Here is a 19,328-nt window from a genome sequence, read left to right on the forward strand (position 1 = left end):
TACAGAAAAAAAAGTCTTTATTAGCATTGTTACAGGCAATGCATACATAAGAACTGATCCTTAAAGTGTACAACCCCCCAGCCAAGTTTAAAGCAATAGAATCAGCAGATTGAAATCTATATTGTACACATGTGCAGTAACAGGATCTCTCTGAACCTTCCAACAGAATAGACTGAAATCACTTTACAAAAAAAAGTAAATAAAAATAACACCCATTTTAAAAAAGTACCAGCTCCTAACGAGCTGGCATAGCATCAAAAATATCAAACAGGGGAGTTGTCCAATCATAAAGAGTTCCTGTAAGGTTTGAGTATTGCGTCGTTCACACCCTGCATGTGCCAGGCATTGAGTTTAAAGCTTAGTAAAAAATACACACCTAAGAGACAAGGTGAAGTTCAGATTTTAGATTTCAATTTTGTCAGTTGTTACTACATTTTTTCAAACGCATCATCAGTATACTTATCATCGCTCAGTGGCAGCGGTGCAAATAATGAACCTTTTCCCTTTGTTAAAAGTTCTGAAATTGAGTGAGAGTTAGCAACATCCCTCTCTGGAATCTGTAGCTGACATGATCTTATGCCAATTCCAAAAATCCACCCTTAAAAACTTTTAGCTTGTTTCTAAGTGGGTAAATATTAAAACTAGTTAGCAAAATTAAACACCAGAATCTTCAGAAGTTATTTTTGTGCATAGTTAAATGCTGCAAGATGATTTCACATTTAATAAAGCAGACTTTAAAGAAGCAATTTGCAAGAAAAGATGTTACCTTACAATATCAACCAGTTCAGGGGAAACGAAGGGGGATTTTTCTCCCCCAGCCTCTTGCAATTGCTGTTCATCTATGCTGGATTTTAGTGCAATTAATTAAATTGTTTGATATCCAGCATGGCTCCTCTTTCTGCCAATCAGGTAAGCAATCAAGACAATTAGAACAAGACCAGCAAGGGCTGCACCAACTATTATAGGGATCAGCATGTTATTTTCATCCAGTTGACATTCTTCCACTGAAGAGAGAGAAAAAGATCCATATTAAGTACTAGTGCACCAACAGATGGCTACATCCAGAACTTCAGCATTCTGCTCTCAGCACATAGATAAAACTGGCCCAGCTAGCTTGCCAACAATGAAAAGGAAGCCAAGTCCACTAGCTATGATCATTCACGATGAAGTCTTTCTAGTACCAGCTGTATACACAATATGGAGATTATACTGATTGTTTCCTCCTCAGGAACTGTTAATTATACACAAATTTAGCCATCATAAATATCCATGTGACCCTTCCCACAGTCATTTTGCTTTCATCATAGTCACAAAGGACAGGTTTGCCCCTTTCACACAACTGTCTGCACACAGTTTGGAGGGAAAGGTAGCACCCTTCCTTAACTCATCTCTGAAACATCAGGAACAAGTCCAAGTTGTTTCAAGGCTTTTTACACACTTCTCACACTAGCCTCAACTCGGACATCTCAATCAGCTCCCACATCCATCTGTAGCGGGGCATGCAGAGACTAAGCATAGCACCCACAAGCTGACATTTGACTACAAAATGTTATATTTATACCGAAGGATACTTCACAGATCCTGTATCTGACAGGGGCTGCCAAATGCAAACCTCTTACCTGGCCCAAATTTGTCTCCATCAATCTTGAAAATCTGGATCTGAACATTAAATATATTGACAAGGGCTTGGTCCGTGACCTGCAGATTCTCCTCAGAACTGCACTTGTAGGAGTTCCCTACTGAAGCTCTCAGCTCACTCATGCTGTTGTTTGATGCTTCAAATTTTGGATCTGTGTAAGAGAAAGTCTTACTATATAAATCTGAAGAGCAGGAGCTGTAAGCTCATAGAGCTGCAATTTGATACACTCATCCCAAACATTTCTCATACATTATTTAATGCAGGCTATCCTATTTACAGAAGTTATCACAGACAGTAGATTTCTTAGAAGTCCTTACTTTTTGCTTCAGAAGGCAGGGTCGTTCTTACACTCACACCTTGCAGGAAGAATTTTTCAGCACTTGCATTCTTAAAAAAAACCAACAAACAAACAAACCAACAATCAGTAGTTGTCATTTAAGATGATGATGTACAACATAAGCTGTTCAGGTTCCATTCTACATGCATTTTGAGAAAGGTTTATAAAATGTAGATGACAAATGGGATTAGCACCCAGAGGAGGTGTTCAGCTGGACTTTAGCTACATAAAGCATGCACCTTAAGGAAGATGATTTTGTGAGAGGGCAAAGAGGCAGAGAAAAGGGCCTTGTCACCCCCGAACTGTTGATTTGACTTCCACACTGCAGGCATAGTCCCACCCATTGCTTAAGCAGCCTACTTGCAGTGAACTTGGTACCCCACAGAGCTGTAGAGTCATCTAACAGTAACAGCTGAAGGTGATTAGCATTAAAAGAAGCATGAAGCTCTGACAAACAGTGGATTCAGTCCTCGAAGGTACACAACTCCAATACAGCACCTGGGGCAGGACTGTGGGAAAGAGAGCTCCCAGCCATTATTGGAGACCAGAAGACAAGCATACTTAGCCTTTGGGCTGTACACAGAATATTAATGAGGACTTAAATCCAGCTCCAGGCTTAAAATTAGATGAGATGCCTACTTGTCACAGGCTGCTCCCAGTTTCTGCAAGAAGCCTAAAAGAGTAAGCAACACAATCTTCAAGGAAGTTCCCTCTCTAAACAAAATACTTTTCTGTGCACAAATATGTGTGTATATATACATAAACGTACTCTTTTCACACAGTGGTTACCAAGCATAAAACCCACAAAATCCTGTACTAAAACCAAAGGAACTAGTTACTCCCCTTCCTGTAGCTGTTTTTTCTCCTCTTGCATTTGCCCCAGTTAGTTTTCCCACATGGAAAGTCCTGCAGGCCATACATGCTTGGTGCAGAGATTCTTACCAATACAAAGTGGAAGACAATCTTTGTTTTCTCAAAAGTCAGGTTCAACAGGGCAAATGTATTCTCGCATCTCCCAGAATAAGTTGTATTACGTGGTATGAAATTCAGCAAATCCAAACCCATCTGTGAGAGGAGAGGAGCAATTATGACACTTGAAGAGGCTGAGCACATCACCATACCCACAGTGGAGGTGTAGCTGGCTTGTGTCTCGTGTTTGCCCTATGTTCCACCCACCAGGGCAGATCTGTGCGCACATTTCAGGGTGCACCCGAGTTACCAGGCTGACAGACAACTAAGGGCACATCTAACAAAGCTTTCTGCAACCCTGACTGGCTGCAGCCAAGAACCCACTGCTTTTTCCACACGAACTGCTTTGGTCCTTGCAGCATAAGGAAAAACATCAAGAACCACCACACTACACAGAGGGCAAGATGCTATAAAATACTGCTTTGATATAAGGTAGAAGCAATGAAGGGGACCACCTGTCAGCACAATCATCTTGCATGTCATTTCCATTCAAAATGTTTTAGTTTTGTCCATGGTTCACGATTTTATACTGTCTTGCATCTGCAGAAGGGTGTAGGTTAAATGCACTTGCCAAACAATTAAATAGAAACCCTTTCATTAGCTCTTAGCTGATCCTCATGTGACCAGAAAACCTACCTGCCACCTCCTCAATGGTCATTACACTAAAAATCAGCAGTTCCACCAGAAGCAGAACACCAGAATCAGGAAATTTTACACAATTAAAGTGGCTAAAACACAGCTACCACCATAACAAGCAGCCATACACCAGCTATAAGTGCTCATGATTTACCTTACAGTCATCAACATCATAAATAAATGCAGTAGTTCCTTTTGCAACACCACTGTTTCCTACTGGGGGGATTCAACAGACCCTTTGGGACTCTGGGTTTGTCCATAGGGCTGGCAAGCCGGGCCCTGCACCAATAGGAGGCAAAGAACCTGTGCCAGGGCTGGATCTTACATAAACCTTTTATTTTATTTTTTTTTTTACTATTAAAATCAGCTGTTAAGTAGCTTTTAAGCATCAAAGTCAAACCCAAAAGTCTTCAGTGCTGGCTGGAAGGTAATTAAGTCACAAGCCTGTCCAGTTTTACAGTAGTAATTTTCCCTTCTACTAGTCATTTGCTCTTTCTGTGCCTCAGGACAAATTTCTGTATTTTATTTAAGTTTAAAAATCTTGTTTCAATTGCGACTTTGATAACAGGATTCCCCTACTCATATATTGGTAATTTTTACTACTTCTCTTAAATGACCATATATACACTTCCTGGATTCAACAGACAAGCTTAATACTGCTTTTAGTGAATGAAAAAATCCTTAAGAACCACATTCAGTTCAAGTGTTTGAAATGTCACTAGTCTAGACCAGGTTAAGCAATTTAAATAGAGGATAGTGATGGATGAACACAAACACCTGGGCTTTTTAAAGAAAAGTTAGCTTATAATAATTTACCAAGTCTTCCCCAAAGAAGAAATTTGAAGGCTTTGAAGAACCAAAAATCAAAATGTACCTTTTCATCTTTTTTTGGATAGGTGATATTAAGCTGTAAGCCCATGTAGGCAAGTACACAGGTTCCATTTGGACCAGTCACATTGTATTTACCAACTTCAGGATTTGGGGGTGATGATGTTGGTGCTGGGCTAGTTGTTGGAACCTGGCTAGTAGTGTGTTTAGGAGTTGTAGGCACTATAGTAGTAGTAGAGATCTTATCTTCAGCACATTCTGTCTCTGCAGACAAAGGAAAACAGTAATTATCATTATGAAGCTGTGAGATGATCTGCCTTTTTAATCTTAGACAAAAAGAAAGATGCAATTTCAAGTAGCTTTTTTCCTAATAGAAGATAATAAAAGCTCAGAAATACAATGGTAAAGCATGACCTAAACTCTTGCTGCAAAGTTTGAGACCCTTTTAAAGACTGGCACACAAAAACAACACCTCTGCTGGTAATTTACTGAAGTTCATGGTGACCACATCCACTCTTTCAATTCACATCCCTCATTTCGCTTTGCCATCGGGTCAGGATAAATCTGACAGAGCCAGTGTTCCTGCTATCTGTTCACAGCCAGGCGGGGATCTCTACCCCTCACTTTGGGCACTTATGTGGGAAAAGCAGAGGAACAATTTTCCTGCTCACTGTTCAAAGTAGTCCCCAGGAGATGTGTTCTCTTCCCCTCACTCTCATTATTCTGGCAATACCCAGAGTAGCCTTAAGATATTGCTGTGGCTCTTCTGTCCTTAACAAGGAGATTCTAAGACACTGCTTCTAATGCCAAGTTTTTTGCTGCATCCTCTCACATTCATCCTCCCTTCAGCCCTGCACGAGGAGCCACCCTCCACAGGGTTAACAAGGCTGTGAAGGTGTGCAAGTTCACCTCTTTTCATCCAGTCTAGCAGCAACTTCCAAGAGAACAGCGACTCTGATTTATTTGCCAGAGTACTTAGAAACGTGGCAGCAAGATCTTAACTTGATCTAGGAGCCAAGAAGGCTCCTGCATTGAACATCTAAGCCAAAACCAAAGGTCATAACAAAGACATTACTAAAGTAGAGGCTTCCATGTTCCAAGCCAAGGTCATCTCCACATGCCAGGGATAACAACTTGCAACTTTTTAAGGACAACTGCAACTGCAGTGACAATCAACTCTGACTCAAAGGGCCTACTTCTAAAATTTAATACATACATATCTTGCAGATACAAGACACCTAATAAATAAATAGCCTTAAACAGCAGCTTAACTTTTGATTATGGCTCAGAAAGAGGAACTCTAATCACACCATCTGAAGTCACACTCCAGCATAACATGTTTTCCTATTTTTACTCCACTTCTGGAAAGCCCAAGAGCATAATGAAGGTGGATGAAGGAGGAGTGATCCTGTATTTTGCAGGCTGATACTGGTCTGATCCCAAAATGCAATCATTTCCTAACAAACCAAAAAGCAGCTTTCTGGATACTTCAGTGGAGAATTACCCTGTATCTCAGGACCTCAACACAGAGAGGCTCTTATTTAAGTTGGCAGAGATGGAAACAACCGAATTGCATTGAGTAGAAGTTTAGCCTAGTTGGAGTTTTGATACATTATTTTTAATGAACTAATTTAGAGCAGTTTCTAGTAGCTCTTCAGGACAGATCAAAATATGAGACAAATTCTTTCGTCTTTTCTTGACAGTTACAGGAAAGCAGCTGGCAAAACTACCAACAGAGAGAAAATGGGAGTCTACCCTTCAGAGCTGCAGATAACCACTACCATCCCCTCAGTCACTAACTTCTAGTACATTGATAGAAGTCACAATTTCTATTTATGCAGGTGCACTGAATATTGACCCTTCTTCCCTTTAGTGAGCCTTGTACAGATCACCAACAGTAATATCCTTTCATTAAAGATTTTCAGAGAAAAAAATAGGGAAAAATTCCAGATCTAAAGTTCAATAACTAGCTGCCTAAGGGACAGGGGAGGGCTCAAACCTACAAGAATGGAACCAGAGGACTATATAAGAGCAGATCTTAAGGTCTGAAAAAGAAAAGTATTACACAGTAGGAAGATTTTATAGAAGTTTTGAAGAAATTAAAAGTCAGCTTTTCCCAGTATCACGTCTTATGTTTGAGCCTGCTGATAAATGATCACTTATCATACTTACCCGGTAAAACAATTAGATCAAAGTCTCATAATTTTAAAAAATATATAGTTCTGAAGGCTGCAGTAATAGAAATCAGGGTCTGGTGTGGGCTTTTTTAAGCATAAATGTAAGTACACATTTTTACTCCCAACTAGTTCACTGAATGGAAAAGTTTGATCAAGGAAAAGATACATACAAATCTGAGCCAGTCATGTGAAGCAGTCATAAAATAAGTCAGTGCCACTATTATCATGCATCAGAAAAGGTATTTTTCACACAAATGGGACAAGGTAGAGATACCCCAGTAGAAGGCACTTGTTCATTGTATCCATTCCATGCTAGCACTGGCTACCCTAGTTTTTGCTTCAACTTAGCAGGCGCATAAATGTGTTTAACAGCTAAATAAAAGTTCTATATTTCCCAGGGAAGATGAAGACTCTAAAAGTAAGGCAAAGACTTATCACTCCTAAAGACAGCATGGGTGTTTATACAGTTTATACGGCTCTTTTGTGTTTGAGGACTGCTGCCACAAAAGCAAAGGACATGAACACACCACGAAGTAATTTGCTTTTAATAATTTGAAGTAAAATTCCACACTACTTTTCAATACAAAAGTATTTTGTGGATTCAAAAGCAATCAGGATAAGAACATGACTCTGTGATTGTGCATGAAAGAGAAAAACCTCCTGTAGGAAAATGTACATTTCTGCTCTCTACAGACCAATTCTCTACTGTCTGTTATTATTTCACTGATTTTCCCCAGAGCAGGCTAACTAGTTAAAATTACTTTGGTAGAGGCCATACTGCTTGGAAGTTATCAGATACTTCTTAAACTAGGATTTTGGCCTTGTGCCCACTTGACCTACTGCAGCATGTGTTTAACATCCATACTCATGAAGAGCCCAGTACAATACCCATGGGAACCCAGGGCACTATCCCCTAGCCATGGAACCCGACATCCTACAGAGAAAACCTGAAGCAAGTCCATTCATTTGAAAAGATGCTGTTATCAGAGTTTCAGATGCAGCCTGTATCCACCTTAAATATGATTAGTCAGGACTTAAAAAGAAATAACCTATTATTGGAGATATTAGCTCATCAAGTACATTTTCTGTTACAAGATACTTACTGTTCACACTTAAAGTGCCATTTGTGAGATAGGCTTCCAAAGTGACATTGCTAAAAGTAACATTCACATTCTTCATATTGATGTGCTTGGAGTTGATGCACCTGTATTTTGTGCCCATAGGTGCCTGAATAATATTTTTATGTGACACAGTCTTCATGTCTCCTGTAAAAAGATACATTACATTAGGATGTACCAGTATTTAAAGAAAGGACTCAGTATTACACCTGGAAAGGTTTCACAATAATAACAGGAAGTTTTCATTTTACCTGCAGTTGAATTTGGGAATAAAGTTGCATCTGACAGATTGTAGTGGAAAACTAACTCTTCAACTTGGTACTTGTCTGCAGATTCTGAGAAATTCAGGCTTAACGAATGTCCTGCTCCAAAATCCAATACCAGAACTGGATGAGATCCGTTGCCTTTACCACATGAGCTCTGTGAAGCTACTGACGCATTTTGTGGAAGGAAAAAGTGTACAAACTGTGGGGTAGAAAATAAAATACATGTAAGCTTTTCCTCACAGCTTTTAAAATACCCTATGAAACTGTTACAAACATACAGCAGACATTAATATATACTGTAAGATGTCTACTTATATACCAGTATATAGCAAGCAGCATGTTACTGGCATTCAAGTCTGAGAATCTTCCTCTCTGAAACTGGAGGACAAAACAGTACATTCTGACAGCACCTCTTAAGACTTTTTTTCTTCCTAAACCAGCAATATGAATTTGCAGGTACTTCTGTACTGCAAGAATCAAATCTGGCAAACTCTGGACATGTGAAAAATGAGAGAATTTAAGCTTTGCTTTTTGTAGTACAACTGAGCAAGAACAAAAGTGAATGGTACATCCTACATCACACTGGCTGTAATATTTGGAGTTTATTACACATGATGAAGAAATGTGATATCTGAAGACCAATACATTTTCTGGGAAGTTCTGAGCTTACTGCTTACAAGAAGAAACAGACAAAAGTATGTTTTGAAATAAGTCAGTTCTGAATGTAAACACATACATATACCAGGATTTCAGACTATCAGCACCACTGAAAACATGGATTATACAATATAAAGCTCAGCTCAAATCACACAGAGCAAGTGCACCAATGGTAAAGTAGTAGGATTTTTTTAACTTTGTATTACACTGATGGCTAGGGAAAAAAATCAACTTCAACAACACAAAACTGCAATATGACTATAAATAATCCCCAATTCCTATTCAGTAGTAAGGATACAAAAACCCCCAAAACTTATTTGTTAAGGCAAATTCTTAATTTTCCACTAACAAGCTTTTGCTGTTAATATGAAACAATTTGTAAGCATTGCACTAGTCATAGATACACTGAAATCTAGAGATTTGCTAAGTAAGAAGGTTTTCAGAGTTTAAAAATTTCAAAAGCTACATGTCAACAGCCTGTTTCAGTTCAGATTTAGTCCATGTGAGTGTGACCAAGTTATCAAAAGAGAACTGGTAGTATTTTTTTTGCCTTTAAAGTTCCAGTGAAAGCCATTTCAGTTATCAACAGGACACGTGTGGAATATCAGTCACAAAGGTAATTTCACACGTTTTGTTTGTAATTGTTTCAGGCAGCCTCAACCTTGCCGTTTAATTAGAAGCATCCGTAGTAAAGAAAAGCTGATGCAACCGACTGGGAGAGTAAAAACCTTTGCTGAAGCAGCTTTTCATGCATAGATACTCGGTGAAAGTTTAAATACTGCACACGTGCAAAGATACCACATATCTTATAAATACAAAAAATACTAATAAATGACAAGCAGTAAGATACTCACTGCCCTTACCTCTTTTTGCCCCTTGTTTTTGTATTCCACTGAGAAGGCTACTGTCAAATCAGCAATTATGCAGACCTTACCACTTGCATCTTTCACTTCAAATGAAGAGGAAGCCTGTAAAAAGCCTGATAAAAATAAGAGGTGGTTAACTTGGTGTCACATAAATTTGCATTTTTAATCCCAAAGAGACAGTAAGTACAACTGTACATTTTGGGAGTACAACTTAAGTATCAGTTGAGTTTGGAAACTTGGGGTTAACAGTCTCTAGATTAGCTTCAATGTCACTAACAAACAGAAGACAAATTAAACACCCCATTCATAAAAATGCAAAGCCACTCAAACCAAAACTGTTGACATGCTGGGTCCTAAGAGATAAGAAAAACATGCAACAAACACCAGTCAGTGTCCAAGGCAGCTTCAGTGTTCTCCATACACAGAAACAATTTTACCATCTTCAGCCAGACCTGACTTAGTTTATTTGATCCTGCATGCCTCCAACGCTCTGCCTTCCCCCCACAGCACACCATGCAGCCTTCATTCCCGCTGTACCAGGACACTCAGCTGCACATGCACTGAATGCAGCATTTAGAAAGCCTGGATTAACTGCAGATGTTTCAAAGGCACTGCCAAAACCAGCATGATAGAGCATGCTACCCTTGCCAGGAGAACTTCTCTTTACCGTCCTCACACCCTCCACACTTTAGAGGAGGAAGAGGTCAAGACCTTGACACAGACTGAGGTTGTGTTTTCCTGACTGGTTTAAGCTAAACTCAGACTGAGCTGCTGAGAAAAGCTCTTCTGCCCCTTGTGCTCCAGCATCTACATTCAGAGCACGCTGAGTACAACTGCCCAAAGTACCAACTTAACAGGGCAAGAACACACAGCAAGAGGAGTACACAACCATCCTTTCTGATGGCAGCATGGACTGGCAGCGGTGTGACCAGTGCCCACGGCCAACAAAGCTGCACACGGGGCATACACTGTGGCAGGCTGGAAACAGCTGGAAAGCTGGTTATCTCCTACTTCATTTGTGGCAAGGGATGCCTGACAGTGCTTCTGCACCTGACCACTTCTTTATTTTAGAACATTTTCTTTTTCAGATTCACAATTTGTCACCACCACCCCCCAAGTGAGCCTCACTGCAAAAAGCACCATTTTCATGCTAGCACTTTATCAGTTTGCATTCGCAACAACTTCAGTCTTGCAGAAAACCTGATAATAAACAGCTGCAAGACATAAGCCATTATCACAAGCAAATAAACTTTAAGGAGTCGAACGTGCTAATCCATTCAACTGTTGATAATAGCAAAGAGATCCAGATGAGGGATTATCCATTAGCTAGTTTCCCTCCCTGAGAAGTTTTCAAAAAAACAAATCTTAAAACTTTTCACTGCAAACTATGGTGTGTATAATTGTATGAAGACAATTATTAGGAAAAATTGGACTTTTGTCAGCTGGACTTCAGTAGAAGGCACATCAGTTGCAGGAACACATTGGAAACTATTTCTCTGGCACCCAGCAAGCATTTTCCCCTTGTTGCCTTCCCCTTAGCAACATCACATCCTCTCCCAGCACCAAAGAGGGCAAAGCTGAAACTGGAATTCATTCAACTTCACCCAGTTTTTGGAGAGTCTAGACTTGAAATCAGAGATAGACAGAAGAATGAAAAACCTTAAGAACAGATAGAGTAAAAAACTTATTTCAAATGAAAACTGTCCTACCTTTGCCTTTATGTCCAGCATAATATGTTCATTAAGGATCACATATTCACAAAGAAATGTTATTTATTGCAATTCAGAGCAGTATCAGAAACATGTTCATCCATATGGAAGTTTCAATTTGCAAAGTTTACTTCAATTTGCATTTACATCTGGAATTCGTTTACATTTCATGCAGGCACTAGTTTTCCCCAAAGCAAGCTGCCTACACTTTTCTGAAGATTTCTAGCACAGCACAGAAAAGTGTAGAGGCAGGGAACAGGAATTCATTGCTCCTTGAACTAACACTATGACTGAAAAATGTGATAGAATGAAAACCTTCGGTGTGCATGCAGACTCCCTTTGTTTGATAGCTATTAAAATCTCAGCAATTTTGGAGCTAAAAATAATGACATAACAGAGTAGAAGAATGAATGAAAAATAATTTTTAAAAGAAATGCAGGGGAAAGAAAAGAAAAACAATTAAGAAAAATGTTGCTGACCTAAATGAAAACATGACAGACCTATCCATTACAAATGATTCAGAAAACAGACAATGCAGAGGTACCAGAAAGCATCAAATGGAAGACAAATTCTGGTAATGAAGAGCTGATAAATCATCCTCAGCAAGTTTAAGTAATAAAGAATAAGGGGCATGAATAAACATTAAATAGTAACACCTGCATAACTACTAGATTTTTGTATATGAATCCTGATTTCATTAGTGTGGAACAAATATTATAAAACCCCAGTCCTTCTTAAGAAATATTCAGCAGTGGCTGGATTTCAGTTTCAGCGATGAGACAGAGGCATCCAGCACGAGACACTGAGCTGTCCTCGATGGAGTGGCGAGAGCTGTTTCACTGCAAGTAAGGCAACACTCACAGGGATGGTGATCAGAGAGAACTGAGCTGCGGCATCATCTGCTCCCAAAGTCTTGAAGGAATGCAGATGAAGCCAAGTGAAACGTATGGGACGTGGGAGCAAAGAAAAATTAAAAAAAAAAACAACTGAAGAACAAATAAAGACTGAAGGAAACAAGGTCTCTGCTCCAGCCAGTTTAAGGCAGAGGAATAGCTCGCTGAGGCTCGCAGGAAAGCAGCTGTTGAGTTTTGTGAAGGCAGTTTCAGTGTCAAGTAGTGATTAATGCATGAATCATCACCAGCTCACAAATACTACAAGCCTACAGTCAAAATGTCAAGACTACAGAAAAGAAAACTGATGTTGAATCAATCTATCCTGGGAATATTTCTAACAAAGTTACATAATGTACTGCTTAACTCTATCAGGACAAATCTACAAATTGAAAATATTGTTTATACATCTCAGAACAATATTATTCTTTGAAGTTAAACACAAAAAACTGATACAACCTCCAGATTCTTAACTTTAGGCTTTAAATGTTCCTCTTAATAAACTGCGGAGCCCTCTGTGACAACTATCTGTAGCACAGCAAGTGCAGTACTTCAGATTTAAATTAAGCAGTTCAAGGCCTTTCAACAGCAAAATGTAAATTCTGTTAGGTTCATTATTCACTTGGCTGGAAACACTACATTATTGATAACTAGTAAAGGAATTACCAAAGATGTACTAATACCAAAGAAATTTAATTTGGTTCGGATGCTTCCTTTTATTCCATTAAGTTCAAAAAAAAAGACTGCTTATAATATTTATTCGAGCTGCATATTTTCAATTGAAAATCATAAGACAATCTCTCACTTTATACCTCATTTCTGCAATTACAGTCTCATGCAAGAAAACACTTAAGGTAACTGTTAAAGCAACAACTAGAGATGTTGCTTGAATTAAATCCAGCATCCTTCTTTATTTAACATATCTACCACAAAAAAACCCGAAGTATATTAACAGCCTGAGATAAAATAAGTAAATCAAACAAAACAAATACTTCCTTGATTGTCTAGCAATTTATCTTAAAGAAATCCACCTCATAAAGTTGTTTGTTTTAAGCTGAAAACTACAAAGCTAACAGAACAATCTAGCACATGCTTCCAGGTTTCAATCTTATAACTGAAATCCTGTTAGTCAAATACAGCTACCTCTGATTTATTCTCCCGTATAATGGAAACCTACTAAGGGAAAGAGACGAAGGGTTGTTGTGCACTAGAAAACCAAGCATATTTAATGGCAATTGTGTACACCATCTGCTTGCAAAGAGGACTTCAGTTACTATAGTTAATGATTTACTTTGCCTCCAATTCTTATTAGAAACATGGAACACTGACAATAAGGAAATACAAGAGCTACTTCTCTATAATCTGGGATTTATTACTTATTATTTATCATGTTTCCTGTATAAGTAAAAATTTCTTCAGCATTTTTCTCCCTCTCGGAAAAAAGGGCAGCAAGCTACACAAATCCATCTCGGCACACATCCCGTGTCATCAGTACTTTAAGCCATGCAGATATCCATCCAGTGGATGGGACTGTTTGCAGTTCCATCGACTGCCTATGGTGTTCAGGAGGAAAATCATGGCTGCAGCACAGTGCAGCTGCCAGCTCCCAGGACGTGCTGTGACAGGGTTCAGAGTATCCCAGAGCCTGGTCACACTCAGGCTCTGCTCGGCTCCAGCCCACCCTGGAATTACAGTGCAGCAGCACTCTGGGGTAAGGGAGCCAGCCCTACTTCATCATTCTGTACCGAAGCTGCAGCACTCATGTGTTGCCCTGCACCTTTGCCCAGGTGTTCTGATGACAAACACAGCGAACACTGCTATCTGTGGGGCATTAATCCAAGGAGATAAGAAATGCTGGTTATTATCTAAAGAAGGTTTATTTTCTGTTGTCCATGTTAATCAAACTGCCCAGTAATTTACTCATTCTGATGGTTCAGAATGATCCTGTCATCTCAGTGCCATTTTGTTAACAGTGGTAACCTTAGTCACCACTTTAAATTCCTAAATCTATGCCAGAGAATAGAATCCCTGAGGATTTCTGCTCTTCTACAATACTCTGTCTTCTAATGTATGCAACTACTTCCAGAGGGACACCAGATCCAAGTCCTTTATCAGAAGACCAAGTCAAGATCACTTCCTTATAGTTCAGAACCTTTACCACCTCGGGATAACACAGAAAGAAAAAGACAGTTACAATTGAAAGCAGGAAAATCCCTTGAAAGGCTTGATGTAGGAAACACTTTGTAAGAGGCGAGATGTCTCCATAAAATTGTAAGTTATACTTACCTTTCATCAACAGGCACATGAGACTGAATGCTGGCTATCTGGAAAGCTGGCAGGAAAAGACAAGACTAGACTCACTAGAATACACACACAGTGGTTGGAAAGGAAGAACAGAGCTTAATTCAAAGATGCCTGAGAGTACTTTAGGGGATAACAGAACCAGCTGCACTTGTGCAGGTGCAGCACCTGATTATATCAAATTCTTGATCCAGCCCAGGATATACATCCTTGCCAACCAAGAGATAAATACATGCAATCTGAGATTATGGTTTTGATATTCTTGACTTCAATTAAGGCAGTAAACATTTTGTTTTTCAATTCAAGTTTGCAGATTAATAACTTTTGTCTTTATAAACCAATACATACATGTACAAAAGCATTAAAAATGAAAGGCTATCTAACAGCCACGCACCTGCCATTTGACCAGAGAATTGCACAACTGCATCAAGTTTAGTCACATGAAACTTCTTTATGGCTGCCTATCTAGAGGAAGGAAGTCTTGGGATAGCTCTACAGCAACTGATTGCATGAGTACACTGGGAGAGTTGAACTCCCCTGGCCAAAGCCTTTTCAGCATTCACACAAGTCCATTTTGCACTGGCTCTGGTTAGTGCTGCTGTATCACACCACACAACTAACACACATTCTTCAAGGCAGCTGCCAGCCCCAAACAATGTTTTGAAGAAAGGAGCACTGTGTGACAATTTAAAGAGAAAGCTTCCCCAGAAGAGAGGATATTGGAAATAAGGCAATAAACTAACTGCCTGAGTAAAACCACTCTCCTAGTCCTGCAGAGTAGATCTTAACCCTGTCAAAGAAAGTAAAATAACAGGTGTTCCCATATTGTATGGACTGAACTCTTGTTAAGAAAACAGATGCCATCAGAAGTTAATACAAGAAAACCAAATGTATTAACTGTGAACTTTGTGCTCAAGGCTGAACACTGGAGAGTAAACAAGTACCCACTGCACAGAGCTGAGGCACATTTAAACTGTACTCTTAATGACAGGTTGCACCTAAGACTCTCACATTTGGAATTAGCAGTAGAAAAAGTAGTACTGATAATCATTGGTGCTGTCAAGAGACAGAGAAGGCTAAGAAACTGTTATACTAAGACTGAAAGGACTAAGACCAGTCCTCCATCTTGAAGTCAGATGCCCAAGAACTGTGGAATCCTGATTTACCAAAACATAAGGTACATTTAAAAGTATGCAATATAGAATCAAGATAATGCAAGGGAGTGTTCAAATAGCTGTTGTAATTTCCACCAGTCACATGCCCAAAAGTGTCTTCTGCCAATCTTAAGAGAACACATACCAAGAAATTCATTTCAGCACCAAGCTTTCTCAAGGGATTTCCAAATAATCATGGCTGACTTGACAGCAAAGACAAACTGTTGAAGCTGCAACAAGCAAAAGTGAGATGTGCCTTCTGCTAGAAATAATCTTTTATCTTTGAGACCTACAAAGGCTTATCAGAGATAACAACAGCAGTTAATGTTGCAACAGAATATCAATCTTTTCTTTGAGTCAGGTTCCTCTGCACTTAGGGGCAATTCTTAATTTTGTTATCTGCTACTGATTAGAAAACATCCTAATGGCTACAGAACAATGTAGAAGCAGGTTACACAAAAAATAAAACTCCTTGGTCAGCCTGAACAGAAACCTTGGAAACATATTTCAAAAGTGGCCATGTCAGGGAATCTGCAGAGTTCTCAGCAAGTAAGAAGTTACTTCACGAGTCAGAAAAGCTGTTGAAGTCAAAACTAAGTAACTCATCACATGATGACTGGCACACTAATTCAGATCCTTAGAGACTGTGTCAACAAACTTCAAGCAGCTATCAAGCAAGCACTATGTCAAGGGCAGCATTTGGCAAAACAATGTTTTGAAAGTTGCTCAACATTCAAGCACTTAGACTTTGTGAAAACCAAGTTATACTGGTCTCAGTTCCAAACACCTGATAATGCCAAACCTGAAAAAACCAATTCACCACCAGATTGCTCAGTGGCTAGAATTCATTATCAAGTTTCTCTCAACTATCTCTACATTGGTAGCAAGGTTTGAAATTCCTTTCTGGCCTAGAGTTGTGCAATAGAAACAGTGGATTATGCATCAGTGACTCTGAAACTGGCATCACACTACCTTGAAAAACTAACTTTCCCTTCAGCAACTCTCAAACACTTCATTACTTATCCACTACACTGAATCCATGTCTGATTCTAATCTTAAATTTTCAGGAAAGTGTTCTCTGATGTGTCTGTGTTTCAGTAATGACAAAATGTATGAGTGCTCTAGATCTCAGAGAGCTCAAGCAGCTCTGTTGGGTTTGGCACAGAACCCAACTGACTCATCATGCTCAACAACAGACAAGCACCATCTTACTCAGTATTTCAAAAAGCAGCAGCTAAGTTTAGGGAAGGTACTTCCATTTCCCATAGCCCCCTTTCCCTGCATGTACTACATACTACCTAAATTTTTTCTTTATTCCATATGATGTTAACAAGGAAATTAATTACAAAATGCTCAGTGCTGACACATGAAACATTCAGCTTAGTGCTTGCTGCTCAATCTAAATAAAAAACTGAAACAGTAACTGAGGTATGGTGAGGTATTCAGGTGGAAAAAAAAATTCTGCTGTCCGAAAGTCAAGGCATCACCAAACAAGTTTTCACATCTTAGCCCCACCCATGCTAATTTTTCAGTCTCCTGTGATCATGACCTTATCCTAATCAGTGTTCACGCAGATGACTACAAGGCTGCAAATGAGCTAAAATATCTGAAGACTTCAGCCCATATATTATCATTATCTCTTATTCCTCTCCCCTCATCTACAACCCAAATCCCACACTCTAGCAAGAAAGGGGTCTCTATTTGCACCACAAAATCCTCCCCAAAGACTGTAGTATATAGTTACGCAGAAACACCCAGCTACTAAGCTGCTAGACACTGGTACAAAGTCCCGACTATCAGTAAATAGTTACTCTATGGTAAAATAAACTATTCTGCTGCCTCAGAAATCTAATACATTTTACATGCCAGAAAGTGACAAAGATAATGCACCGAATGATGTTTGTAACTGCCAATTAAGCTGAGGAAGACTACTGAAGGGACTGAAGGTATTAACTATGCTACCACATAATCACAAAAGCTGATTTGAAAGCAAACTATAAAACAATTCTTCATTTAAGCCATAACGATATCAAAGAAATAAGCGAAGTAATTCCCACTATAACACCAGTTCAACGACACTTCAGCTGGCAGCCCTAAAAAGCAAGTCAAGGAGCTCTGTAAATCACTGTGCTTGCAACACTGGCTCACGAGGGCTGGATATCTGAACTGCTCAGTGCCCTTTGCGAGTGGCATCTTTTGGGCTCAGTGAAACTGAAGTACGGTCAGTGGTGATAACCCAAAAGACGTTACAGGAGTCGCAAAGACTGTTCTATCTCAAAAATGATGGCAGATAAGCATTCTCAACTGCTACTTTATTTGGGAAATATTTTGGCCAGCTGCTGAACAAGCTTCCTTTGCTGCCAAAACCACACCTCAGAAACGTGACAGAGTTGTGTGATGTGGCTTTCAAGACAAGAAACCAAAGGCAAGGTAGTTGTGAATAAACAAGCAAGACACACTTCCTCGTAAAACAGCCTTGTGCCGCCCTAACAAACCTTCTCATCAAGACACTGAAAATTCTCTATTCCAGACACTTTTAATTTTACTCAAGATATGGCAGGAAGAAAGCTACTAAACAACGGAGCACCACATGCCCTACAGAAAAGCGCTGTTTCCTAGCAATGACATCGGTAGCTCCCGCGTCTCCACGCCTCGTGCTCCCGGCGCGTTTCCAGGTTCTTCCCGGAGCGCTGTCCCTACATCCAACGCAGGTGCTCAGACCGGCTCTAACGCGGGTCACTGCGCCGAGCGCGGCAGCCGCCGCCTCTCGTCCGTCACTGCCCTCGTACCTCGGGCGGCCCTCAGAGGCTTCCAGGGGCCACAGGGGCCCGGCGCAGGGAGGGGGCGGGACGGCCCCCAAAGAGCCTTGAGCCCCCGCGGGTCAGTCAGCAGCCGGGAACGCCGACAGCAGGCGGCAGCGGACGAGCGGCCGGGTCTCCAGTTACAGGTGCCGCGTCCAGCGCCGCCGGCCCCGGGGCCACCTCAGGCCGCTGCGACCCCCCCTGCCAGCCCGCCGAGCACACAGGCCGCCCGCGTCCCCCCCCCTTACCGAGCAGGGCGGCCGCCGCCAGCAGCCCCCGGGCCATGTCGGGGTGCGGGGACGGGGCGCGGCGGCAGCGGGCACGGGCCGAGGGCGGGCAGGGGACGGCGGCGGCGGCTCCGCGCTCGGGGCGCTCTGGCGACAGCCCCGGCCGGTCATGTGACCGCTGACGTCACGCGGCCGGCCCGCCCGTCACGTGAGCCGGCCGGCGCTGCGGGCCGTGAGCGAGGGCAGGATCTCGCGAGAGCCGGGGGGAGCGGCGTGAGGGGCAGTGACTTTGGGGGGCCAGTGGCCGAGCTGAGCTCTGTACTGCTCTGCAATATGCTTCGTGCCACTCAGTCTAAAGGCAGTCTAACTTGAGTACAGTCTCATCGCAGAGAATTAATTCAGTCCCAGCTATATAAAAACATTGGAAGTTTTTACTTCCATATAGCCAGGTATACATATGAGTCACATGTATTCAAGACAAAACGGGCTGTTACTGACGTGTGCTTGCATGAGTAAAAAAATTGCAAATTTCACATAACTTCAGATGTCTAATGGTTTTTAAGAAATCCCCCACCCCCCTTTTTTTTTTTGAGAAAACTAGAAAAGAAGGTTAAGATAGTTTGTAAACATTCTGAGATGTAATGGAGGTGGGCAACCTAGGTCATTTGATCACTTTGTAATCCAATGCTCTCTCTTATCCACATTGTTAGGGATACGCTTACTTCATCTGAAACCTCAGAAGCATGTATCTGG

The 19,328-nt window shown here is 40.7% G+C and overlaps 1 protein-coding gene across 1 annotated transcript; it reads right to left on the reverse strand.

Moving 5' to 3' along the window:
- Nucleotides 1–18,695, reverse strand: LAMP1 (lysosome associated membrane protein 1). The gene is made up of 9 exons (XM_014885124.2): nucleotides 18,597–18,695; nucleotides 9,491–9,606; nucleotides 7,956–8,169; nucleotides 7,690–7,851; nucleotides 4,456–4,673; nucleotides 2,919–3,041; nucleotides 1,957–2,026; nucleotides 1,620–1,790; nucleotides 1–1,004 (listed from the first exon to the last, which is right to left on the reverse strand). Exons 1-9 carry the CDS (start codon nucleotides 18,631–18,633, stop codon nucleotides 865–867), a joined length of 1,251 nt encoding a protein of 416 aa, XP_014740610.2. The 5' UTR covers nucleotides 18,634–18,695; the 3' UTR covers nucleotides 1–864.
- Between the last annotated feature and the right edge of the window lie 633 nt (nucleotides 18,696–19,328).

Source organism: Sturnus vulgaris, chromosome 2 (assembly GCF_052056855.1).
Source record: "Sturnus vulgaris isolate bStuVul1 chromosome 2, bStuVul1.hap1, whole genome shotgun sequence".
NCBI classification, from domain to species: domain Eukaryota; kingdom Metazoa; phylum Chordata; class Aves; order Passeriformes; family Sturnidae; genus Sturnus; species Sturnus vulgaris.